The following is a 27,566-nucleotide window of genomic DNA, read 5'->3' as shown; positions in this document are numbered from 1 at the left end:
CTAGACTGGCCTTTGAAGCTGTCTAGAAATGTTTTGTTGTGGTGACTATAACAAAAAGGAATAGCCTGCGACAAACATTTGAAAATAGTCTGTTTTGACACAGGTTGCTTGTTCTTCTTACCTTCACAAGAAATGAACAACTGATCCAAACATGTGAAAGATTTTGTTCTGTCAGAATAGTACTTGAGTTGTCTGTGGACACCCAAGGTATGGACTATCCTTTCTCTCTCATTTTGGTTCAGGAAAGAAAAAGGGGAGATTCATAATATGGCTTAAAGTAAACTTGGATACCACTTAAGGCATAAAAGAAGGATTCGTTTTTTATGAAGCACTATCTCTCTGGAAATGAGATTGGGTTGATTCACTGTCAGAGCTTGCAACTCAGATACTGTTCTTGTAGACAAACAATCAGTAGAGCAGTTTTCCATGTTAAGAACCTCAAGTCAGTCAGATGACTAACACAAAATTAAGATCCCAAGGAGGGGTCATTGGTTTTCATAGAGGCCTGTTATACAAAACCCCTTTCAGAAAAATGTTGACATGAAAAGACAAAGGATGTTTGTGTTTGGACCAAAGACACTTCAGATAGCACTTATCTTTTTCATGTGGAGTCTTGACATCAGACCCAAAATCCTGAGATACTTCCTTGCAACTGTGGCTGTCTGAGTGTAAAACCTTAGCAATAGGTCTAGGTATAGATCTATTTTTTTTCCTGTGGAAGAAAAACTCTTTGAACTGAGGTATCTAACAGACACCAAAGGAACATAATCCTGTGTGGAGGAGTCAAAAAGACTTTGAATGTATTCTTGGAATCCCAATCTGTGTAAGAGATCTCTCACTCAAGTGAGATATTCCTGACATAAAATTGGCAAATATAAGCAGGTTGTCTAAATATGGAAAAAAAATAGGATATTCTGTAGCCTGCAATGAGTTATATCTGAAGCTAGACACTTTGAGAAAACTCTTGGCATCTGTTGCTATAGAAAGGTCAGCTTTTGTAACCCCTTTTGGATTGTATGAATTTTGCAGGATGCTTTTTGGAATGAAAAATGTCCTAGCAACTTTTTAGAGACTGTGTATCTTGGTAGAAGTGGTGGAATATGCTCTAGCATACTTGGATGACATCACTAACTACAGCCATTCCTGGCAGTAACATCTCCAACATGTTAGGGAGGTCTTGGATAGATTAAATAGGGCAGGATTAAACATTAAACCCAGTAAGTGTCAAGTTGGTATGGCAGAGGCAACTTACTTAGGACACAGAGTGGAAAGTGGTAAAATTAGGCCAGAACCTGTCAAGGTGGAAGCTATTCAAGCATGGCCATTCCTGTTACTAAGAAACAAGTCAGATAATTTCTAGGGACAGTGGGGTACTATAGGAAATTTGTACCCAATTACAGTACCATACTGCACCCCTTACTGACCTAACTAGGAAGAATAAACTGAGCAAGGTAGTGTAGAACACAGATTGTGAACAGACATTGCAAAACTTAAAGAGATTTTGGGAGGACCCCCTGGGTTAGCTAGCCCAGAGTACAATAAAGAATGTATTGTACAGGTAGATGCTTCAAATTATGGGGTGGGGGCTGTACTTAACCAAGTTTCTGCCGAAGTGCAAAGAGTAAGGCAGAGAACTGATAATGTGATCCAGACAAACAAAACCTTGTAAAACACTGAAATGTGGATGAATAGGGATGTGGTGATACACATCTTTTAAATCTGGTGTTACTAGGAAATTTAAATGAGAAAGAAGAGATAAAAGGTTGTGAAGTGACAGCATTTTGAACTCAGCATTATCACAAACAAGTTTAGGAAAGAAAGACCTGAACTTGTCTATAAGCATCTTCTTTCTTTGTCACTAAAAACATTCATGAATAAAATCCTTTTTCAATTTGGGAAGGAAGAACATGTTCTATCACTCCTTGGGACAGCATGTGTTGAAGGGCAGAGGAAACAGAGCAGTCTGGACTGGTGGATGAGTAATTACCCCCAGAGAGGATATTCTACTACCATCTGTAACCTTGATGAATGACTTTAGAACCCATTTGTCTGAGACTATCTGTTGCCAAATAGAAAAGTGGAGATTCATACTTCCTGGAAGGGAAAGGGACTGCAGGATGGGAGCAGGAACAAGGTCCCTTAAGCTTGCCATTTCTGACTTGCTAGACTGTCCTTAGTTTTTGGAATTCATGAATTCTTGTTTAAACCCCCCTCCTGACATTTATTCTTAAACATCTGTTTACCAGCATTTTGTTGAGACTTTTTTTGCCTAAATTGGATAGGGTGTTAGAGAATCCATTAGAAAATTTGGAAAAGGACAGCTGTAAAATAAAGATTCCCTGTATCAAATTACCCCTTTTATCACACTTTTTGATAACCTCTGCAGCAGAGGAATCAAAACTAAATCTCTTCCCAAAGGAGAATTTAAAAATCTCATTTTTCACATCATCTGAGACGTTCTGAGAACACAGCCAGGCAGACATCCTCAAAACAGTACCATGGCCCAAGCCCTGAAAGATGTCTCAACTGAGTCATACACACCCTGTAAACATTGAGTTGTGACTTGTAAAATGGAAGAAATTAAAGTATTTAAAGCAGATTTTCCTCACAAAAAGAAACTGAAGACAAAACATTTCTCATAATTTCACGATTAGATTAAATTTTAGCATATTAGCCTAACAATTCAAAATTCTGAAAATCAGAGTTGCAGAAGCACACACTTTTCCCATTATGTATCAATAATTTTCCTATCCTTGACAAAAAGAGTAGGGTTGAAATTAACTAAATGTTTAGTAGCACTAGGATTAACTAAAGCTATAGCTGGTAGGTCAGGTTTGGGAAGAGTATATAAAAATGTAAAAAGGTTGGGAAACTTTACATATTCTATATGCCTTTTTTAGGGGCAGATGGCTGACTATTAGGAAAATTGTAAGCAGTTAACATACATCCTCGAAAGCAGACATACCAGGAGATATTGGTGTAGGTTCTGAAAAATACTATTGTAATAACTCATAGTATTTTTTCCCACAAAAACAAAGGCACATTCTAGCAGTAGTCTCAGAGAAAGAGAAGCCCCCTCAGGGAGAATCAGAAATTGAGCTCTTCTCTGAGTCTGAATCAGAAATCTGACTAAAAAGCCATGCATCCATCCCTGCAAATTCCTGCTCAGATTCAGAATATTGAATCTCTTCAGGAAAAGAAGCATTTCTCTTTCTTTTACCAGAAACGACTTTATAAGAAGGATCAATAGCCTGAATTAAACTGTGAGCAGACCCAGTAAATTACTCATATCTAAGGAAATTTGAGGAGGTGTGGATACATGTTTAGTTTTCTTTCTTTTTGACAGTAAAATTGGGGACAATGGAGTTAATGGCAGCAGCAGCTTCTCCAGGGATGATCAAAACATTATGACCACATAGGAAAGTCTTCCCTGTTCCCTCTCTCAGGACCAACAAGAGTGACTCTCCCTAGCCCTCTAAGGGGACCCCAACTGCCACAGAGGACATGGCTAGGCCCTGTTCTATACTTGCTGTCAGTGCTACATCAGAGGGATGAAGGGTACAAGCTATGACCACAGCAGAGTCCACTACCCCTTCACAGCATGGTCAGATACCTGTGGCTGAGGCAAAATGCTAGCCTGCTGTGGTGGCAAAGGCTGCTTGCTTAACTTTTTCTTTTTGTGGCTGGAAGAAGGACTGACAATAGGACAGGTAGTTTGTTCCATGGTCAAGCTGAAAATAGTGCTTCTTTCCCGGGGAAACAAGCAGTATGAACCATTATTTCAAGTCTTTAAAAGTTACCTTTTCACACAAAAACACAGTAAAAAGGGAACTTCCAATGTGACTGGATACTGATCAAAGGCGTATTTACTTATTTTATTTATTGATATTGTTTAGCAAGACTGTCCTTCTGGATAATTTTATTGGTTTTCAGCAGATGCCCAGGGAGAAAAGCTCAACAAATAAACAAACAGAAAATAGACATACATAGGTGGAATTTGACATCATATTACAATATACTGTAAATGTATAGATTGATACGCATATGACATGTAGAACAACAACAACAACCATCATTAAAGCACAATAAGTACAATATCATGTAAGACTGAAATGTGTGTTGACCTGTTATAAGTGCAAGAGTTTAATACTCAGTCATAAAAGCAAATTTCAAAGTGGAAAAATGTAAACAGTGGATAAGAAAGAGGAGAGGAAGGGAGTGGAAAGTGAGAAAAAGTATTTGTAACATGTGGTAGGTGGAATATATATGGGAGGCAGGAGAAATAATGAGCAAAAACAAGATTAACTAAGATAAATAAGATAAAAATAAAAACAAGGAAAAGGAAAGATAGGATGTATATAAATATTAGAGGAGAAGGAGCCTTATTTCAGCTCTCACAGTATGAAAATGAAAAAGAAACAGAAATACAAGCCAATGATATTGTCAGCTTGAACAAAATTCATTTACTGGCCAGTAGGTATACTGCCTGAATGCATGCAAAGAAGAAATTTAGAGAACCTGAAAGAAAATCAACCCGAAAAGCTGATGTGAAAACACTGGATGGGCAGAATCATGCAGCTGTTCAGTAAAAAGCAGTTCAGGCTTTAGCTTTAGTACAATAGATGGCTTTCAGTAATTTATAGGAAAAAATAAATCAGATGTACTCAGTTGGAATTAAAATACATTAAACATTGAAAGAATATATTGACTCAAATAAGAAAATGCTAGAAAAAATAGAAGAAGCCTTAACTAGCTATTAAGGTGAACTGATAAAGCTGCAGAAATTAGATGTTGAAATGAAGAAAAGGCTGGCTGGGTATAAGACTTCTGTTTTCTCCTGGTGAGAGAAGGAGTACAGGGGCATTAATTTCTGTAGATTGTTGGTCACCAGAAAGCCTAATAACTGTTTTATAGGTGACAGCTTGGAATCTGTGCTTATATTCTGATCTTGGTGACAGAAGGAGCAGAGTGCATTGATTCCTGACTGCTTCTGGTTGGAGAGTGAGTGTCTGTGCTTAACATACCTGATTTGTTTGGTTGTTATTTGAGGCCTCTACCAGAAAAAGTCTACAAGCCTGCAGACCCTTGCATCATCTGGGACATGACTGTGGATCATCAAACAGGCTGTGGCCTGCTTCTCTTCTTGGGATTGGTGCTAACATTTTGATTCTGATGAGAGAAGAAGCAAAGGAGCATTGCATCCCAACAGAGTGAAGCTGTGGTGAGACCAGCATTAGTAGTAGCCAGGAAGTAGCCATTTATGCGACTCCCCTCTTTTCATCATTCTTGACAAGCTAATTCTTTGTTTTCAGTAAATATTGCTTGATTTGTTTCTAACTTAGAATATCTGCCTAAATACTTCATCCTTAAATTTTCAGGGTTTATGTATTTGTTTCCTCTCAATTTTTTGGCAGTGCTCTGTATATAGACTGAGACACCTTGAGTGACATTTTTCCTGTAAAAGCACAATTACATTTCTCCAATAACTAGTTGCACACAGCCAAGACAACTAGTTTGCAGCGAGAAGCACTGTCCACATAGTTGCAAACCGGATACTCCTGTCAGTAACTGATATGTTCACTCCAACTGTCTAATCAAAAAAAAGGGTCAGCTGCCATGGATATGAACTTTCCTACTGTCTCTGTTACCAGCTTGGTGGTTATGGGCATCCTGAGGCAATGTAGAAATTGCCTGATGTTTACTGACAACCAGTTAATTCTCAAACAAACTGATATGGTGTGTGAGAAATGTATTTACACAATGTCACTGGAGGTAAAGTCTCACATAAAAGTACTCCTAATGTCAATAAGGTTGTCAGTAGTACACGCACTGCACCCATCACACACAATTCAAAGCAGATATATAAACTCACGTATGCTGAGGCACTTACATGTAACCTTCCTAAATCACAAAGACGTACACATAACAAATACCCTCAGCAACCCCAAATGCACTCTTTCAAAACAACAACCACATCAACACCTACAGCTACACCTCATAGAGTGGCTTCTTCTAAGCCCATAAGCAAGTCGCCACACAGTCTAACATTCTAGTCATTGCAGACTCCATCGTGAGACACACTGATGTCCATGTCACCAGGCTGAGTAAGGAGAAAGTTATGGTCAGTTGCTTATCAGGGGCTAGGATCTGCCACATTACGCATGCACTCAGGTCACTGGACCACAAGTACCAACATTACTTGGTCATAGTCCACGTGGGAGTAAATGACCTGAGACGTACCTCCCTAGACTATATGAAGAGAGACATCATGGAGCTCTCGGAATATGTGTCTCAGGCTGGTATGAGCCTAGCATTGAGCAGCATTTTACCTTCAACAAGTATGATGCCACAATATGAACAAAGGCTGATTGACTTTAATAATTGGCTTATTTCTGGTGTAATTCTAAGGGGGTGCAATATTTGCTAGCATAGAAGGAGATGATCAATAGGCCACGCTACTTTGCCAGGGATGGTCTGCACCTTTCCCCTCTAGGCTTTAGAATATTAGCTAAAACATTGTCTTCCCCCATAGTGCATTTTTTAGGCAATGCCAAACTGAAAGTACTTCTGACATAGCAAATGAAAACCAAGAAAATCTAAAGGTGCTACTGCTCAATGCTAGAAGAATAAACAAAAAACTCTACTCCCTAGAAGCTCTCTTTACTCTAGTGAATGCTGATGTTTGTGTGGTCACTGGGACATGGTTTAAAGCTGTGGAGAGCACACCAACAGTACAAGGTTATAATGCCGTCTACACATTTAGGCCAGCTACTTCATAAGCAGGGACTAAAGGTGGAGGTGTCTCTATTTACATGAAAAATAAATATACTTCAAGGCTTGTCAAACAGGACAATGCACTTTAGTTGTTTCATGTTCAAACCACCATAGGTAAAATCCAATACCACTTCCTTGCAATCTATAGGTCCCCGTCTATGACCCAGGAAACCCATGCCATGTATTTAAACTTATTAGAAACACTAACCATTCAACCCAATACCATATTCATGGGTGACTTTAATTACCCCACTATTAACTGGGAATCCTATACAACACCAAACAGACAGCACAGAGATTCCTGGATTTTGTAAACACAAACTCCCTGGACAAGATAGTCAATGCACCAACCAGGGGTACAACCATACTGGATCTGGACCTCACTAGTATGGGAGACTTCTGCACACCCCCTACTGTAATGCCTTCCTTGGTAAGGTCAGACCACAAAATGGTCTCTTTTGAAGTAAAAATAAAACCTGGACCCCCAGCTAAACCTGGAATATTCAGGAACTATTCTAAGGCTAACCTCCTGCTATTAAGTGAGAACCTGGCAAAATTCCAAGCCCTCATAAACCATGTGAACACTTTTGCCTATGTAGAACTGTTCACAAAGACCCTGTACAAGCATGTTAATAGCTGCATAGAGGCAGCTGTACTCACCAGGAAGAAGCACAGAACTAATTCAAAAAACAAGCCACCCTGGTAGAATCACAAAATCAATTGGCTATATAACAGGAAGAAGAAAATCATGGCAAAAATTGGGAGGTGCAGCACCCAGCAGAATAAAAGCACACTTATCAAACTAAAAAAAAAACCAACTCAGAGAACAAATAAAGTTTACCAAAGCCAAGTTTCAGGTAAGTTTGGCCTCCCAGGCCAAGGACAACCATAATGTTGTCTGCAACCTCAAAGGCAGTACACAAATGTGTGCAGAGCTCATTGTGAATGGAGACACCTATACTGAGCCAGAAGATATAACCAACCTTCTGTCTGATAAATTCAGCTCCAACTTTACCCCTCTCTCTGCCTCAACCTTCCCTCAGAAAATATCATCAAATATAACTCCCCCTACTATCACTAGGGAACAGGTCCTTAATGCTCTAAGACCAAGAACACTGCATTAATGGGCGCAGACAATATCCCAGGATGCCTTCTAAATAGCATAAAACATGACCTATCAGGGCCTCAGGAATTACTATTTAACTGTAGCCTCCAAACAGGCTCTGTGCCTCATGAATGGAGAAAGGCAACAGTCATCCCTCTGCATAAAGGTTGGTTGTCTACAGACCCTGGAAAATACAGACCCATAAGTCTCACTAGTCTTATATGTAAAGGTATGGAAATAATTGTCATGGAGATGATCAACAGAGATATAGTAAACCTCCAGACACTGGACCCAACACAGTTTGGTCTCGTCAAGGGGAGATAATGTCTACTCAACCTGGTGGACTTCTTTGAGATGGTCACCAAAGCAATGGATGAGGGCAAAATCGTTCACACTGACTACCTTGAACTGGCCAAGGCATTTGACACAATACCCCACTTGGGCAATGTTGACAAACTAAAGAGTTCAGGTACAAACCCGTATGTCACCCGGTGGATAGTCAATTGGCTCACAGACAGGACCCATGAAGCTAGAATTGGGAAGTCCACCTCTTCAAAGAGGCCAGTCACAAGAGGAGTCCCTCAGGGATCAGTCCTTGAACCACTCCTTTTTGGCATTTACTTCTCAGAAGTCAAGGCCAATGTCAGTGGTCTCTGGCTGACTAAATTTGCAGATGATTGCAAATTAGGAGCTGTTGTTGAATCTCACACTGACACAAATGTTCTCCAGAAGAAGCTGACACAGACAAACAACTGGTGTCAGAGCCATGGACTAAAACTAAATGCCAAGAAATGCATACTAGTATCCTTTGGGAAGTCATCCATCCTTGATAACTATCATATTGACAACATACCCCTTAGAGTTGACCCAGTAGTCAGGGACTTAGGGACATACATAGATAGTAATCTAGCCTTTGATCATCGCATGTCTACAGTGGTGAGGAAACCATTCTAAGTTGTGCAACTTATAAACATGGCATCTGAGTCCAAGGAAGTCATTTTTCCACTGTATTCAGCATTTATCAGGCCTATCATTGTGTAAAATGCCCCCTTTCATATGGTCCTAACCAGGCATATCCAACAATTGGAAAGTACACAGAGGTTCAGAGCGCCTGAAGGCCCTATCCCTGTATTCTGTCTCCTACAGGCTTTTGAGGGGAGATCTATGCCTGGCATACATGGCATTGTCAGACCCCACTCTGATGAACCTTCTGTATATTCATAAAACAAACAGCATCAGAATTACCAGTTCTAAAGGCTTAAACCTTGCCTGTGATATAAATAGGACCTGCTGGAGAGATAGGTATGTATGCCAGAGACTGTCCTGTTTATGGAACAGGCTCCCCATCCCCATCCATGTGAAGCAGAGTTCCTCCCTAACTCAATTCAAGTGCAACTTGAACAACTGAATGGGAAACCAGAAATTCATCCCTGGTTTGGCAACTATGTCTCTAATAGACACGGATAACCTATAAATGCTTCATCTCCCAGGCCCATGCTTACACTTATCAAGGATATCAGAACTTGTTAGAGATTTGGGATGCATGGCTAGGTTTAAAAAGGCACTTATGGTCATTAGCCAAGTAAACACCTATGAACCTATGAAACTAAGAGCTGTTTCAAAAAACAGTAGAGTTAGAAGACATAGCATACAGAGAAAATTTGTGATTTTCTGCTCTTCAAGAGAAACTGGAAGGAACAGACTGTATTCATTTTATGAAATCACACTTAAGCAACTGGACTATTATTCCACTGCAGAAATTGTTAACTGAAATGGTACATCAAGTGCATGCTCCAAACCTAGACATGAGAAAGCAGACAAAACTGTATCAGGAAAGATGCAATCATACCAGCAGAAAGAGCTGATCCTGACACAACTGAGGCAGAAGGGAAACTGTTAAAACTGGGGGTAGTAGTGTGTCTGCAGCAGATGACTACCCACTGCACACCAAGCAGAAGAGAAACACATTTATCTCAGCAATCAGGAAATGCTGAGCCAAATATGGAAGATGTGAGATTCAAGGTGTATCCAGCTGTCTTCAGAATATTTTTTCCTGGAGTATCAAAGACATTTTGGATATGGAACAGGCTATGGAAAAAAAAAGTTTATCCCACATAGCATTGCCACCTATCTGTTTTTTTTTTCCAGACTATCCGGAAATCAATCTGATTGGTAATCTGGAAAATACTGTACAAACTATCATAATCTGTTTAAAAAAAAGATTCAGACTATTGGAGTTTGTTAAATCTGTGGATTTGCTATGCTTTTTTTTTTTTATAGAAAAGCATAGTAAATCGGCAGAAAAAAGGATCTCAAACAGAATAAATGGTGTTCCTCCTCATTTGATGTGATGATGATGTCACAAAATGGGCAGAAGTAGGAGGGGAGCTTGGAGGAGATGTGTGGGGGCTGTGAGAGGAGACAGAGATGTGGTTTTGTTCCAATTTTCACCACAATGAAAGGTGGCAACTGTAATCCCACAGAAAGTGAGCCAGCAAGCAGAAGGGGGCACTTCTTTTCACTCTCCTGACAAAAAAAGCCCAGAGAAAGATTGCCAGTGAAACCTTTCTCCAATGTTCCAAAGGAAAATGCTTGTGAGACAGAAAAAAGCACAGCAGTTGACTAGAAGAATCAGAAGTAACTTGGACCTGAACTAGAGAGTGGTGCTGGGAGATGGAGATGAACAGGGAGAAGACGAGCATCACTGATACTGGGGAATAAATGGGAGACTATAAAGCATTAATCACAATTGTAAAATATGGCTTTGCAAGAAAAAGTAGTTGAGAAAGATTGGACTTTTCTTGATGCTGTTAAACTTACAGGTAGACTGTAAAGCATATACCCCACTTTATGTCACTAATGTTTAGAATGCTACTAAATGGGAAACAACTTACTGCAAGCAAAACAAGTTTTGTTTTTATTAGTATTTGTATAAAACATATAAACTGCATGTTATATACTAAAGTATATAAAGTAAAGTACTAAAGTTATATACTAAAGTAGTTTTCTGTGGTGTGCAATCAGGGGTATTTTAAATGTGTCTTTTCAGTGACCATTGCATGTGTTAAAGATATTTTTTACTGAATACATTTTTATTGATTTTCAGAAGCATAAACATATATACAGTGCGTATATCAAATAAATATTTACATAGTCAAAGCTTAAAGTGGAGAAACAATTCCAAAAACAAACATTACAAAACCAGCTATTTACATAAGATGTCTATACCTGAAAAACTTTTTTTTCTTGAATGTATCTTTGAATAGGATTATAATTTATTACTTCCTTCTGTTTCCAGCACTTGATTTGCTTTCTGTCAGGTGATGCTTAAGAAAGTAGGTCTTTCTGTTCTTTCCTTGGTTGTTTTCAATTCCAACTACGAGTCTGATAAAATCATGTTCTTGAAATGTTTAAAATTGGGAGGAGTTACAGTACTGTACTCCAAGAGGGCAGTGTATGCCGAGACGTCAGAGAGAGTGAAATAAATTTGATATTTTGGGATCCTGGTCTTTTTTCATTGTATTTGCTGCTACTTTCTTTATTTTTTTGTTGTTGCTATTTATCATGAATATCTGTTAAAAATGCATAACACTGAATGTGTGACAGACCTTTTTAATGTGCAACTTTGAGTAACATGAACATTTTAAGACCCAAAATTTGGAACATTCCTCATAATGAGATACACTTGAGAGGAGTGGTATGAGTCTTACTAAGTGTTTTAACTGCTACTGAGTCCTGATTTATAATATTATTTTGTGTATATGCTATTGGGAATATGAAAAAAAGACCATGCTTTTATATATGGATTTTTGTTTACAAAGTGCATAAAAGACTTTAGGGTATTGATAATGTATTCAGAATTTATATTTTTGTGTTTCCCTGTTGCCATATATTCCTTCAATAACCAAAGTAAGCTATTTGGTACTATTTCCATATGTTTATTTATTGTATCATGAGTGTTTTTAAGCAGATTTTTTCATGTACTAGTTTTCATTTGGAAGGATATCTTTTGTTTAACCATAGAGAAACTATTTTTAAAGCTGATGATTGTATATATCCTTCTAAATCTGATAGGTCTATTCCACTTTCTTCCAATTTGTCAAAATGATGTCTTAGGGCAACTCTAGGATTTTTAGAGTACCATAAGAATTTCATTATTAACCCTTCAAATTGTTTGAAATATGATTTTGGTGGAGGTACTGAGCAAGCTTGTATAAAATACAGAATTTTTGGGAATATAATCATTTTAATTATATATAGTCTTCCCTCCATGGTAAAAAATACCTTATTCCATTTTTGTATGATTTCTTTGGTATTACCCAAAATCTCTTTATAGTTTAGTTGCGCTGTTGTATTTATGTCATTTGTAATTTTAACTCCTAAGTATTTGATTTTATCATTTGTAGATAGATATTTGTATTTTTTATTTAATGCTTCTTTATTCCTATTTATTAATAATATATTAATTTTATTTTCATTAAATGATAGTCCAGAAATCATTTTAAACTGTTTTGTTGCTTTCCATAGTTCTTTTAATGTGTTATTATCTTCTTTTAAAGTCAATATAATGTTGTCTGTAAATAGTTGAGTCTGTAACTCAGGGTCAGTATCTAGTTGAATTCCTTGAATGTTTGGGTTTGCACTTATGAAATTTGCTAATGGCTCTATTACTAATGTGAATAACAAAGAAGAAAGTGGACAACCCTGTTTTGTACCTTTCATAATAGTAATAGGCTCCAACAAACAGGATCCTATTTTTATGTATGCTGAAGATTTATCATAAAGAGACCTTATTAGTGAGGTAACATTTTTTGAAAATCCATACTCCACCAGTGCAAGCCAAAGGTAATCATTATTCCTGGAATCGAATGCACTGTTAATATCTAAGTAAATGACATTCATTTTATTATTTGTTTTGTTTATGAAATCAATAAGGGAAAAAACTATCTATATATTCTCATATATATTTTTGTTTTTAATTAATCTTGTTTGTCCGTTCTCTGCCAATAACTGTAATATCTGTTTTATTCTGTTTGCATAAACTGTCATATATATTTTATAAACTATATATAATAAACTTATGGGTCTATATGAGGTACACTCATCAGGTTTTTTATCTTGTTTCAAAATTGGTGACACTTGAGTGTATTTCCTAGAAGGAGGGCATTTGTTACCTTCTTTAACTGATGTGGACACACTTAGTAATAGATTTAATGCATTATTAGATAGTAGTTTAAACATCTCTGGTGTCATATTATCATTACATGGGGCTTTGTTTAATTTTAGTTTCTTGATTTCCACTTTAATTTCTGTCATAGTTCTTTCTTTATCTGTTATTTTTCTGTGTTCATCTGATAGTCTTAGTCTTATATTTTCCTTAAGGAATTTTCTAAAAGTACTTCACTTGATTCTACTTTATTTTCTTGACTACTGAGTTTATTAAAAATACACTCTAAAGGCTTCTAGAATTCCTTCTAAGTCTGATACTTTTCTTTATTTTGTCTATATTATATATGTCTTTTATTTGTTTTGCCTTTATCATTCTTTTCATCCTGTTAGCTATTCTTTTATTTTTTGGATTCATAGATAAGCACATGTTTTGACCTTCTCTAGATTAATCATTGTTTTATGATTCAATATTTCTAAGCATTTTTTGTTGAGGTCTTCTAATTCTTTTTTTGAAGTTAAGTTGCCTTTATGAATATCTAATTTAATTTTGTCTGTTTTAGTTTGTAGTTCTGCCATTTCTTTATTCCAATGCTTTTGTTTATTTTTATACCAGGCTACCACCTTCCCATATAAATATGGCTTCACTGCATCATATATATATATATATATATATATATATATATATATATATATATATATATATATACATATATATGTAAGTCCGCTACCTTGTCTGTGCGGTTAACATTTTTGTGGTAAGATCTTTTGTTATATACACTCTATCTATTCTGGAACATGTGTTACAGTATGTCTATGTGAGAAATGCATAAATATCAATGAATCTTGTTCAGCATATGTGTTAATGTCCATTAAGTTATATGAGTCAGTAAACTCTAAGTAATTTTGATAGTGGAGATTTTTTGCATGTGTTTTTAGCATTTGTGTCCTCTTCTTTCATTATACAATTAAAATCTCCTGCAATTATTGTATTACCTTTGGAATGTTGTATTATGTTCTTTAAATGTTGTTTGGCTGTGCTGACACCCAGTCCTGGTATCCAATAGTTGTTTACCAGGGTATAAGCCAAACCATTTATTAATGCTGACATTAAACAAAACATTCATGAGTTATCATTGACTGTACTTATGATCTTGGGGATCAAGATAGTCTTTCTCCATAATATTGCTATACCTCTTTACTTTTTATTATATTCTGAACTTGCTAGTAATGTGTAATTATGCATATTAATCTTATTAATGTCTTGCTGTATAAGATGTGTTTCTTGTAAAAATACTACTTGCACTTTACATAGCGTAAGATATCTTTGTAAGCTTCCTCTTTTACAGATGTTATTTAAGCAACTGACATTGATAGAAATGCATTTCACAGTTGGACTAACTATACCTTTGTTTTTAACCATTGCCCTGTTTTTGTGTTTGTAAATAACCGTTTATGTATTTTACCATTAATTTCATATATGTTATAAATGCATTGCATAGACTTCCATTTAAAAGGTACAAATAAAAACTGTCTGCGTAAAAAGTGGTTTTCAAAATATAAACAACTAATCATTCCCTTCATGGAAGCAAACATTCCATCCTTGAATAGGTGTACCATTCAAGTGACCCCCTCTAATCCCTATTCAACATCTGTCCCTCAGCTTTACCAACAACAATTCTAACTAAAAGCACCAAATTCTTATTGCTTGTGTGTTATCAGACTTCAGCTATTGAACTGTATAATATTCAATTAAACACTATTACAGAGATTGTTATATGATATTTCTGTCTGTAGTTAAATAAAATAGTTTAACCAACTTCAAATACAACATTGTTCTAGTATATGCATCTTATATTTTATCTCACTGTATTATTTAATGTCCTTCAACCAACATCTGTTTTCAGTGTAATAGTATCTAGTGTATAGTGTCAACATTTTATTTAGACAACTCTTTATTATCAGTGCATTTCTTACGTCATTTATCACCACTGTATACATATATATCCTTTTGCCCGTATGTATATTTCTGAGTAACCATTTTATTTTTAGTGTTTCTTTATGCAGGATTTAATATACAACTAGATGACTGCTAGTATTTGTTGCAAACCCCATGTGTACACAGTCCAAGTAGGTTCATATTTCCTACTGTTAAGACAACAGAGCCTTATGAAACTTCATTTGTTTGACCATCCAGTCAGGTTAATGAAAATATTGTTATTGCTGTTATAAACTGCAGATTTTACTATACAATAACATTTTGGCTTCTAATATAATACATATGTATAAAATAAACAACTCTATTATATAGTACATTCATCTGCTGGAATTCTTTGCATCTTTAGATTTAGGTCTGTTTGTATTCATATTATAGGCTTCCATAATGTTCTTGTTTAATAGATAAGTTATATGCAATTTTTGTGATATTTTATACTTTGGATAGTATCAGCAATTAATATGAATTTATTAAGGCTTTATCTGATTCATGTAATCTCTTACTTTTAACTTTTCTTGCACCTTGTTTTCTCTATGAAGCACAACAGAATCCTAAGCATTTTATAAATAATATCTGAACTGCTGTTAGTATATTAAACATATTAGTATTGCTGTATGTCTTGTTTAACAATTGAACCTAACCTATTCATCTTCATAGTTAGTAACTAACTGTGGACTGACACCAGACTTGCTCATGTTTATCACGAGTGTCATTTCTTATTTACCAGTCTTGTTAAGTATGCTGATTCTTATAATGCTTTCATGACATTTATATCTTACCGTACTAGGTCATTATTACATCTGATTCAGCTTCTTACTGAATACATTTGTGTAGATATTTATTTATTGTTTTTAGTTGTTAAATTATTATTACTTTTGTTTTTATAAGTAATCTTACTTTCTTATGTGTCCTAGTATGCATATGAGTTTGCATGAATTGTTTCCATCAATTGCTTCTATCTTGTTTATGATGTTATTTTCCTGACATATATTAGAGTACTTTTGTGGTAATTCCTCGTATTTCATTTTAGAATTATTAAATCTATACTATGTATATCTACATACCCAATTATGCTTTGAAGCATTTTAATTTTGGTGAAAATATGTACTTGTCACTTTAAAAGCCTTTTGGTTTAAGTTAAGCCCCATACTGCTTTACTTCAAGTGCTAGTCACCCTCTGCAATCAAATACTTTCATTTTTGGCTGTTTATGAATATGCAAATGACTCTAATGGACTCTTAACAGCTTTTTTTTTATTGTAATACATCAAGATGGATTAAAAACATATTTTACCAGCTTGTGGCTTTGTGGGAAAGCAGAGAACTGTAAGGAAGCTTTTAGAGTTCTAGAATAGGCCATGAGCTTAGACAGCAGTTTTTTTTTTCTTTCAGGTTTCTTCTAATTCATTTAAAATGACTACCAGCACCCACTGCACCACAGAAAAGTACCGCAAATAGCATTTTTAATATATATATTAATAGCACTCTTTTAATTATTAGCACATAGTTTACAAAGGAACAAATCATAAACATTTGTTTTTTAAAGTAATATCATTTATATTTCCTAGACCATTCATACTAGAGTCAAAATCAGTATAACATTATGTTATCAAACTATTAAAGCCTGAAAGCATGTATGGTAATTTGATTTTTATATGTTAAGACATATCAAGTTGGTAATACTTGATCTAGATATTAAAGCAGTTCTTTGATATTTGTCTTATTTTAGATGTTTAATACTGTATTACTATAAATAATAAAGGCATAAAGTCTAAAAGTATGTATGGTAATTTCATTTTTCATATGTTAAGACATAACAAGTTAGTACTACTTGTTCTATATATTAAAGCAGTTCTTTGATATTTGTCTTATTTTAGATGTTTTAATACTGCATTAGCATAAATAATAAAAGGCATTTACCTTGTAAATGAGATTATTTCAAAAAATATATTAAGGTAAACAAGTACTTTTTTGCTAGTAAGAAATATAGGTTGTACAGTATAACAGGAGAAGAAAGGCTAGACAAAAGCAAGTTTCATGTTACTATGCTATGATCTTGGGTTGGTGGAGTTGGGTGTACAAGTGCACTGATTACATTATATGTAAAATTAAGATATTTTGTCTTATTTTTACATGCATGAATGTCTAGATTAATGCCTTTGGCTTAAGCTATAAGCAAGTGTTTTTGTAAACAAGTAGGCTTGAAAAATAAGAAAAAAATGATGAAAGCCATGAAAAATTGTAAGTTTCTTACATCTGCAAAGGTATTAGCTTGTTCTTTTACCATTAGCAAATATTCCATGGAAGTCAAGAAGTTTGCAGCTGAAGGCAGCTGTGTATTCTGCTCTGTGTGAAATGTACAAAGATTCATTGCTGAATACTTTTACATGGAAGTGAGCTGTCTGCATGTACAAGCAATTAATCGTGAGAGTTCTGAGCACTCCTTGCTAAAGGAAATGCAAAATTTAAAGACACAATGGCAAGTAGCTCAAAGAAAAAATAATGTCTGAGAAGCAGCTTCCCTAGCAGCCTTAATAATTGAATGCATTACTAGGACAGTGTACTATGTAATTTGATTTAAATATAGCCAGTGTACTTTTTCTTACAGATAAAATTTAATGTTTTCTGAAAGAATACAAGCTGTTTTTCACATCTTGGAGGAAAAAAGGGATAAAAAGAACAGGCATTATCCATTATAAGTGGGAACACAGGCATACTCATGCAATTTAGCATGATTAACCTTATTTTTAGGTTAGGTAATAGCTGCAGTTGCAGTTGTTGATTTTGAGAAATTGTTCCTATCTGTAGGGTTAAACTTCATTTTTTTGAAGATATACACAGTTTTGTGATTTTGTCCCAAGTTAAAACGGGATGGAGGTGTTCTAAAAATGTATATATGTTTTTCTTTGAGGGATTTTATTCAAACAAAAAGTCTTATAAATGGAGTATAGGTTAAAATAGAGAAGAGAAGAAACAACTATATAAATGACTGGCCTGCCAAACATTAGTGTATACATGTAGCACAAAATGTTGGAAGAACATATTCAAAAGACTGTAATGTATAACCACTGGGTTTTTTATTATAAAATTAGGATATCCATATTATGCTGGAACATAAGTGGTCTTACAGATACAGAAAAAAATATCAAGAATACTGAATTATATATAAGGTGAAGTATTTAGGAGTGTGGATTAAAAAGGCTTCTGTTATGGCAGCTAAGGATATGTGGAAAGAGACTAAACAAAAGATAATACAAAAACTGAGAAACTGGATGCTCTTGTTTGTGGATGTGCATAGTAAGATGCAAGCAGTGAAAACGCTTTTAGTCCCATTAGTTTTGTATACAGGTCAGGTATATTTTTATCAACCAGAGGAGTTGTGCACAATCATTAACAGAGTTGAAGTAATTTATCTGGGAAGGAAAGAGGGGCAACAGTTAAGTGAGTAAGCTGATCCTTCCAACAGAAAAAAAGGTGGTTTAAGATTACTTGATTTGAAGTGATATTTTAGAGCTACGCTGCTAAGGCTCATATATATAACACAAGTAGAAGGGTATAATTCAAAATAGAGAGGAATAATGATGAAGCAGGGAGAAAGTTCAAGAAATAAAGAGAAAGTGGGATTTTGGTTGCAGATCCTTAAGGAAAATAATTACAACCATACAGAATATTATATTCATATAGAAGCAGAAAGTTCTTTATCAACTAAGCCAACGTGAGAATGGAGAACAATTTTGCCGATAGGGATTACAGGTACAGAAAATAAATAAGAGAGGGCTAGAATTTAATGCAGAAAACTGTCAACAGAACCAATGCATTGGGAGCAAACAACTAGAGAGGAAAAATAAGAATTAGGCCAAAAAGATATTTGAACTCTAGGCTAGAAATTGTTTTCCCTACCAGTGACTACCATGCTATAAGCAAAGAGCAATGGATAGCAGAATCTTAAGTGAAACAACTGCTCTGGTGTTTTTTGTTGAATCTAGAACTGAAGCTGGTGTTACAAAGGGAGAATTAGAAGAGCATATAAAACATTGTATGATAACTGTGAATCAATCAGAGGAGGTTAGAAAAGCTTGGATTAGAAAGTATGCAACAGAGTCCAAAATGTTTAGGACCTTTATTTGGAAGTGTTTGCATAGGTATTTTTACACACCAAACAGACATCAAAGAATTTTTCCTCAGGTAGATAGCAAATGTTGCAAGTGTGATGGTGTAATGAGTTGGGAAATTTAAAAAATTCCCTACAGAGTACTCTGTCAAAAATATTGGGTGAGCAAATGGCTTGGGCTTAGGAAATGATTCTTTTGAGCTAAGACACAGGATCTGAATTGCCTACACATAGTAAGGCCTTATTAAGTTTGTCTATTGGCTGCCAAAAAAAGCAATTACTAAAAATGGAAATCAAAGTCTAAACCAACTGTATTTGAAGTACTGAATATTATAAAAGAGACAGCAGAAATTGAAGAAGGATCTTTATTAAAGGAAAGGAGCAAATTACATATAAATAAATGGAAATTGTGAGAATTATACATTCTAAATAATGTTCAGGAGGATGTTCAGGTTTAATAGAAGACAGGAATTCAGCAATTTATGTATATAATGTTGGAATGATGATAGCTACAAAGAAATAAAAGATATGCAATGCATCATTTCTGTAAACCTGAAAAATTTTAATATGGTTTGTCTTCTTTCCTGTTAATGTATGTTTGTCTATGTCTTAAGTGATAATTTAACTAAGGTGTTTAAAAAACAGTAAAATGCACTTTAAAATACTTTGACAACCTCTTAATAGTGAACTATATAAAACTTGTCCACAGGAAAAATGGTTTTCAATTATTTTAAACAAATAACTTTTAAACTGTCAGGGGAAAATGTTGCACTCCCATTGAAAAGTACAGTTAATTCATGTGATAGTCTGTTATAACACAAACACTTGGCTTAAAAATAATTTTCCTAAACAGGAAAGTACAATAAAACAACATTTTTTAATATGAAAAGTTTTTCCCTAAAGGAAGCTTTTCTGCCCATTAAAGGAACACCACAAGCAGAGTGTCAATCCTCAAAAGCCTGCAGAGGAGTGCTGTCTTCAACAGCAGGAAAGTCTGAAGGGTTGGCACTCAAACCTGTGTTTTTAGTCAGCTTATCTGAAGATGACTGACAGTTTGAGTGGGTGGAAGGTGCCCTGAAGCTTTGGAAGCTGGCCAGCTGTTATAACCTTGGCAGGATATAACATTTATAGCTGAGGTTACTGGAGCAATGATCAATATTATGAACAGCCACTCTTTCTACAGAATCTGCAACAGAAACCTGAGGAAAAAACACACACATTGCCCTTTACAATCATCTTGTGCTTCAAAATATTGAGTCTCTTCAGAAAATGAAAAATCAGTTTTTCTCTTGTGAGCAACAGCTGAACCAGAAGGGTCAAGAACCTGAACAAAACCCCGAGTTGAGCTCTATGAATCACTCTTGTCCAGAGTAATTGAGACAGGGAGACCTATTATCGAAGTTTTTGCTTCTTTCTGACAGAAACTTTTAAGAAAAAATCCCATTTTTTTCATTCAAAACATTCCTACAGACAAGTAATCCATTGTAATTAGGTGGAAAGGAATTCCCTACTCCTTCTGCCAGTACTGACAAGAGTGGTTCTTCCTTTCCCACTAAAGGATCCTCCAACAGCCACAGATGACCTACATCACAGTCCACAGTTCCCCTATGGACTACAATAGAGGAAGCCAAGAAAAAAAGATGAATAGTCTGAGGAAACAGAAATGGCCACAGCAGATCAATCCATCTCTGCTAGAGGCACGTAAGCAGCCTGCTGTTGTGGCAAAGGCTGTTTGTTAATTTCCTTTTTTTTTTTGGCTGGCAGATAGAACTGAGGAACCAGTAGGTTGGCTCATGGTAAAGGTGAAAAAGATGCTCAGTTCCCAGCAGTCTTTGGAAAAACAGGTAAGCAGTAAAAAAGTCACTTTTTCCACCCAAAAGCACAATAAAAAACACTTGACAGTTACCCTTGTCCCCAAAAGTAAAATAACACAAGTTTTACCAAGAAAAAGCAATTTTAAATTAGTTTAACAACTTTTTTCGAGTAAGTAAAAAGTAATGCTCCTGTTTAAAAGCTAGTAAAAGTCATGTGACTGTCAATAAAAACACTTTTGCCTAGCTTAAGATTTATAATTCTACATAAAAAATTTCAGTGTGTTGAAATTTGTTTCCTCAAAGGAAACTTATCTGTCCAGCAATGTAAAGCATTGTGTGACTGCTGATTCTGGAAAGCTCCCAAAAGGAGCACTCTTTGTTGGTAGGAAAGCTCTAAAGAGTTTGGTGCCCAAACCACTCATTATCTTCAACTTAGCTTGAGCCGGGTGCTGTGGAATGTGCTTGTGAGTGACGCTTTGGAAGCTGGTCAGTTACTATAGCCTTAGTCTGAAATAACCCATATAGCTAAGGCTGCTATAGCAGTGATCATAATGGAGAACATCCTTCGCTGATCCCTCATCATCTGAATCAATTTCTATTACTTAGAATCCATGTTTAAGAAAACACAACCATCCAGCATGCATCAGAAACTGTGTAAAGGACTTTTATCATATTAAGTGACAACATTCAGTATAGTTCATGTCAGTAAACAGAAGCAAGGTGAACATTATCAGAATGTGTGAGTATATTATTGAGAAAATAAAGCAATGAAAGCTACTTACTGGCACACCTCTTGGCCCTGGTAATCCTCTGTCTCCCTGAAACAAATATCAGACATGAGATTACATGGTTATCAACAATGAAAACACAGATTTATCTTTGACCAGGCTCATACTAGGTTACACTAATATATGCATTCTTTAAAATTTTTATATGCATTTGGTAAGAAGCAGTCATGCATACACCCTAACCTTTGAAAGAAAATATTTATGAGTTAAAAGTATGAATATATATTAGTGTGTATGTGGTAAAAACATTTTAGCGTCCAGATTGGTGATATCTTTGACGGTTATGGTTGTGAGATTTCATTGCTACTGCTGATTAACAAAAAAAAAAATAAATAAATAATAATAAAAAAAAAATAAAAATACCAGGCAGTGACTTGCATAAGCAGGTACACTGTCATAGTCTGCGCATTTTAGCATTCATATGCTTCATTTCTTTCTACTGATACTAATACAAATATTAATTTTATTGACACATCACTATGGTTATTGTAGCAGGAATCAGAATAATATATGTTTAAATAAAAAACATGATATGAGACATATCTACAAATAATATAATGGTGAACACCACTGTGGTTTTTTAGGGTATATGTGGACCCTGCTTTCGATTATGTTTTCAGTAGCTATTAACATTTTGCAGCATTATGCCCTCTGTTTGAATAACATCAGTCAGTATGTCTGCAATTAGCTAACAGCTAAAATCGCATGGCCATTTCAAGACACAGACATAAAGTCTTATCTATACAGTTTCTTAAAATGTGCATAGTGTAGGCATGCCACAAAATACTTTGATGCATGATTGCAAGATATGTTGTTGAATTTATACATAATGAAAATGCAGATATGACTGAGGTTTTAATAAGTCACTGTTGAATTTTTTTAGACATTCATCAAACTGTTAAAAGATTTCCAAGTACACAAGTGATCCCAAAAATGACAGACTGCTACAATTCTTCAAATCTCTTTGTTCACAACAGTATGAGCGCTTTCATAGGTTATACTGCTTCATCAGATACAAATAAGAATAAAAAAGACTGCATTAAATACTCTAATAAACAAATCACATGATTCATTTCACTTAACTCTAAAAGGGACACAGTCCTAACAATACATAGCATTATGCATACTAATGACTTATGACTAAATGATAAAACTTATGACAGCATGGTTTTTCTGGGCACATTTCTATAAATACCATGACCATTCTTTCCTATGTTCAAATCTAGAAAATGTATACTTGTGCTAGATGTTATAGAAGAAAACTGTAAATATGTTGTACTCCTATTAATATAGTCCATAAAGTCCTGGAACTCTTCAGTAGACCCAATCCACAAAATAAATAAATCATCCACAAATCTATGATAAAATGAAATAAACTCCTTACATGCACCATTAATCACAAATTCCTGTTTCCAGGTCACCATGACAGCATTGGCGTAGCTATCGGCACAAGATGTGCCCATAGCTATGCTATACTTCTGCCAATAACATTTATTGTCAAATAAAAACACATTATTCACTAATACCGTGCCTAATAACACTAAAATTAATTTGATTTTAGTTTCATCAAAATCAGAAAAGGCATTCAAAAACTTTTTAACACAAATTATACCCATGTCATTAGGAATAACAGTAAAGAGAGAAGATGCATCCACTGTAACTATAAGCTGCAACTGTTAAAAGATTTTGACACTGTAGAAATCTGCATATAATGTGCCTTGCTGTTTCTGGCTTGTTACTATGCTAACCCTCTTCCAAGGAAGTTAATTCAATCAGTGTTCTAAGCAGTCTGTTAAATATAAACTCCTAACATTCATTTTTACTGTCAGATTGCATTACAATTTGTACAGTCTAAAATATTCATTTTTTCAACAAAGTGCAGTACCAACCATTGTAGTACTTAAAACATCAGACTTTTCAGTTGATAGTGTGTTTAGAGGAAGTTATACCATGATTTCACTACAAGCCACAGTTCATATAAATCATTACGTCCTTCTGCAAATTAGCCCAGGCCCTAATACTCTGAAATGACTCCTATTTCAGAAATTTTCATCAAATAAACAAATTCCTCAAAGAATTACCTTAACATTCTTACTTGTGAAACTGTAATGATGTGTGCTACACATCTTATCAATCCCATTGCATATCCTTCCCTCTCCAACAGTACCCCAGATCATCTCTGCTACAAAGTACTTCCAAAACATTGGCTTAATAACTGCTATCAACAATTTCAGCCTCTGTGCCTTTTCTTTCAAGTCAAAACTGCACTATCTTTCTTCAGTCCTATTATTACCATATAACCATATAATTCAGCATGCATACACTAAAGATCTGCAAAAATTTACATGTGTAAATTTATTGTATAATACATAAAAGTTACTTTTTTTATCTTCTAAGTTGCTTGATTTTTGATGCTATATTTACTGCACCATTATCACTCTTAACAGCTGCCATATTATTTACTAATGTAGCTAATGAAGTTACATGCTAGGGTTTTCCCTAATTTAATAAGTTGTATTGCATATTACATTTTTCTTGATGGTTTTTGTTTGCTTCTTATGTAGCAGGGAATAAAACTGAGGGTACGCACAACAGGCCAAGAGTGAGATGGAATTAGAAAATGTATAAACAGCACATTGATGAATAAAACATTAAATATGAATAAAACAAAGTCTGTGCTGTCTGGTACATATCAATGACTTAAAATACCCCACAATTGACATTTAATCTCATGTCAAAGCAGATAGCAATTTATACAAAACTAAACATTTAGACTACTGATTTCATACCACTACCAGCTCACCATAAAATAAATGTGACAAACAACTAAAAGCATATTTTAGCATCTTGTGTCTTTCACCTACTGAATCTTGAGTTGCCACAAAAAAAAAAAAAAAACATATTCATCTCAAAAACTAAATATGGGTATCAATATTCAAAACATGTCTGAACAAACAACAAGAACTGTCTAGAAACCTGAAAAAATGCATTGATTGCTTTAATCTTTATTACATCATTTAGAAAGCCAGTGTTATCATCCTAATAGTTATTAACTGGCTTCACATACTAAACAGAACTAAGCAAATATGTTGTATTTGTCTTTGTTTAAGCTGTATGTTCAAACGTTTTGCCATCTAATTGTTCCTAAACCAATAATGGGGATGCACTGTCTGCATCTTGCAGTGTACTGTATATTCTAGCTGAAATGTCTGAGCAGTACAACCCTGGGTTTTTTCATTTACAGCCTTCTTATGTTTAACAATCATTTGTCTTTTATTAAGTCAGTGGAGTACCTTCAGTCTTTCTGAGGGACGTTAATTAAATGTTATAAAGTGAATTTTCCTGTTCCTCCTGTTATTCTCTTACATTTTCCTCAGTTTTAACTTTTACCGGAAAGCATGATTAATCAAATCTTAATTGCTTCAGCTACTGACCATTAAGTGCAGAATGGCAGTTGTATCTGAGGGATATGCAGAGAGATGTGTCAGAACTTTCCATGCATCTCACCCATGCATACAAAACTTTAGTCCTGAGTAGAATCCTTCCTTTACCTGAAATGGTGTCTAAATACAAAGAAAGGATAACTGGTTTCAATAACTGGCTAAATAATCGGTATCATTTCAGGGAGCATCCAGTACATCAGCATGGAATAAGATGTGCAACAGTCTAGTTTGTTAGTGCCTTTTTTAGGTCAGATGATGGACATTCCAGCATAACTAACATCAGATCACATCAAGCTGCTGTCCTCAATGTCAGAAGTCTACACAATGAAATTGTCCAATATTGAGGCACTCCTGCATTTGGAAAATATACATGCCTGCGTAGTTATTCAGTTTTGGTTTAAATATATATAGACAGAACCATTAACCAAAGTCCAGAATAGCACCCAGGAAGGAAAAAGCCACAATACACAGCCAGCTATCAATTAAAACACTCATTTAATGTAAAAACACAGAAATACATAAATGCTTAACTAAGATCACCGCATTTTCATCTTGTCTCCAAACCAAGACTTCATCAGATGCAATTATGTCCCTTACTAACATTCCATTTATATAAAACCTTGTAATTGTCCATGTCATAACTAATTAAAATACATTTAAATAAATGTTATGAAAAACTTGAGTAGTAAAATTAAAAAAATAAATAAATATTGTATCATGTTCATGTGAACTAGGTAGTTGAAACTGTAAGCATAAACCTAACACTTAGAATTTGTATTAAAGCCTGTAAAATATATTTCTGTGTGTTCAATATTGTAAGTACTCCCTCTAGTGGCAAAATTCTACTCACTACAACTAACCTCTTTGTATATGAAAATAAAATGTACAAAGATGCTAAACCACCATTGTCCGCAAACCCTTTTATTTTATAACATCATTTCATTAAAATGAATATAAGTGAATCTAAATTCTGTTATTATATTGGTATATCACAGCTTTGCTGCTCTCATTTTTTAACAGGGGAGCTATACATATATTCTCATTTAATCCAGGGGGAACATTAGCTTGAAAATATAGACAGAACCATTTCTATACATGAATTTTACTCTTTTAACACCCTTTAGAATAAATGGAAGCTGAGGTACAGTCTCCATACTTGTTTAGGAGCATAATACTTCTAGGCAGATCCATAGAAACTCACAAATTGAACTCACTCGACTATAGACCCTCTAGGTAGGATTAATTATCAACTAACAGCTTGTTACAGAACACCTTCTTTGTCCCCTGATGATCACGTACGATTTCTCAGTGCTTTAAATGATCACACTATTAGCAAAAACTCTCTTATTTTGGGTGACTTCAACTACTCTTCAATAAACTGGAACACATATACCTCCAAAAAAGGATATGCCCCAAAATTTATAGACTTAATAAACAAATAATTCACTTAAGCAGTTGAAAATAAACCTATTGGAGGGCACAACATTTTTGACCTGATTCTTACAAATATGTTTTTCTCCTGTACTACTCCACTGGTATTTCCTTTCCCAGTGAAGGCTGACTACACATTTTTAACCTTTTCCTTTAAATTCCCAAAAGCTCATACAGCATACCTCACTGAATTTAAAGACTACAAACATGACAACCTCAGCCTTCTCTGTGACAAAATATGAAAATTCTGACTGCACCTGAGCTTAACAGAACAACAAGCTTTACTATGGTATTCTACACCCATATAGCGAAATTCTAAAAGCTAACAGTCCCTATCAAAACCAAGTATTATGGGATATTAAAAAAACAAATGACCTTGGTTGTGCATTGTCATGGATAAACTTTACAACAAAAGAAGGAAGCTTTTCAAACATTATTTAGTAGTGCCAAACCCCCCTCTTCTCAAGGATAATATCAAAAGTAAAAAAAAAAAACAAAATACCAGGTTCACTAAGTAAGATAATGAACTTAGGCTGGTCTCTGAAGCCAAATATACATATAAATGCTTACTCATTTATGGTAGAAAATTAAAACAAATGCCATAAATTACTCTGAATTTATTTATAAAGACACCTCCTAGTCTGTTCCAACAGATATTGCCAATATCCTTAAGAACATATTTAGTGACAACTTTATCCCTGGGACTTCTATTCAAACTTCAGAATATTTGAATCCCTTTTTCTCCCAATTATCTATAAAAATCATTTACTGAAAGTGCTAACCAACACCAAAAATACTTCCTCTATGGAACGTGACAATACACCGGGTTGCTTAATTAACTGTGTTAGATATGCCTTTACAAACATACCTCTTAAACTGTGTAACCTAATTTAGCTACTGGTTTTGTCCCTCATGAGTGGAGCACTGCAGTTCATAGGT

At 34.9% G+C, this 27,566-nt stretch overlaps 1 protein-coding gene across 1 annotated transcript in view; it reads right to left on the bottom strand.

The window, feature by feature from the left end:
- The window catches only part of LOC122801189 (collagen alpha-4(IV) chain-like), a 1,621,248-nt gene that overhangs the window by 1,014,795 nt on the left and 578,887 nt on the right, over positions 1 to 27,566 (bottom strand). The window contains exon 9 of the mRNA XM_044070748.1: positions 21,748 to 21,783. Coding sequence (XP_043926683.1) covers positions 21,748 to 21,783 — 36 coding nt within the window. The remainder of the gene's footprint in view (positions 1 to 21,747; positions 21,784 to 27,566) is intronic.

Source organism: Protopterus annectens, chromosome 4.part1 (genome assembly GCF_019279795.1).
Source record: "Protopterus annectens isolate FY-2018-M chromosome 4.part1, PAN1.0, whole genome shotgun sequence".
Lineage (NCBI taxonomy): Eukaryota > Metazoa > Chordata > Ceratodontiformes > Protopteridae > Protopterus > Protopterus annectens.
The sequence above is the reverse complement of the archived record's forward strand: the minus strand, read 5'-3'. Positions and strand labels throughout refer to the sequence as shown.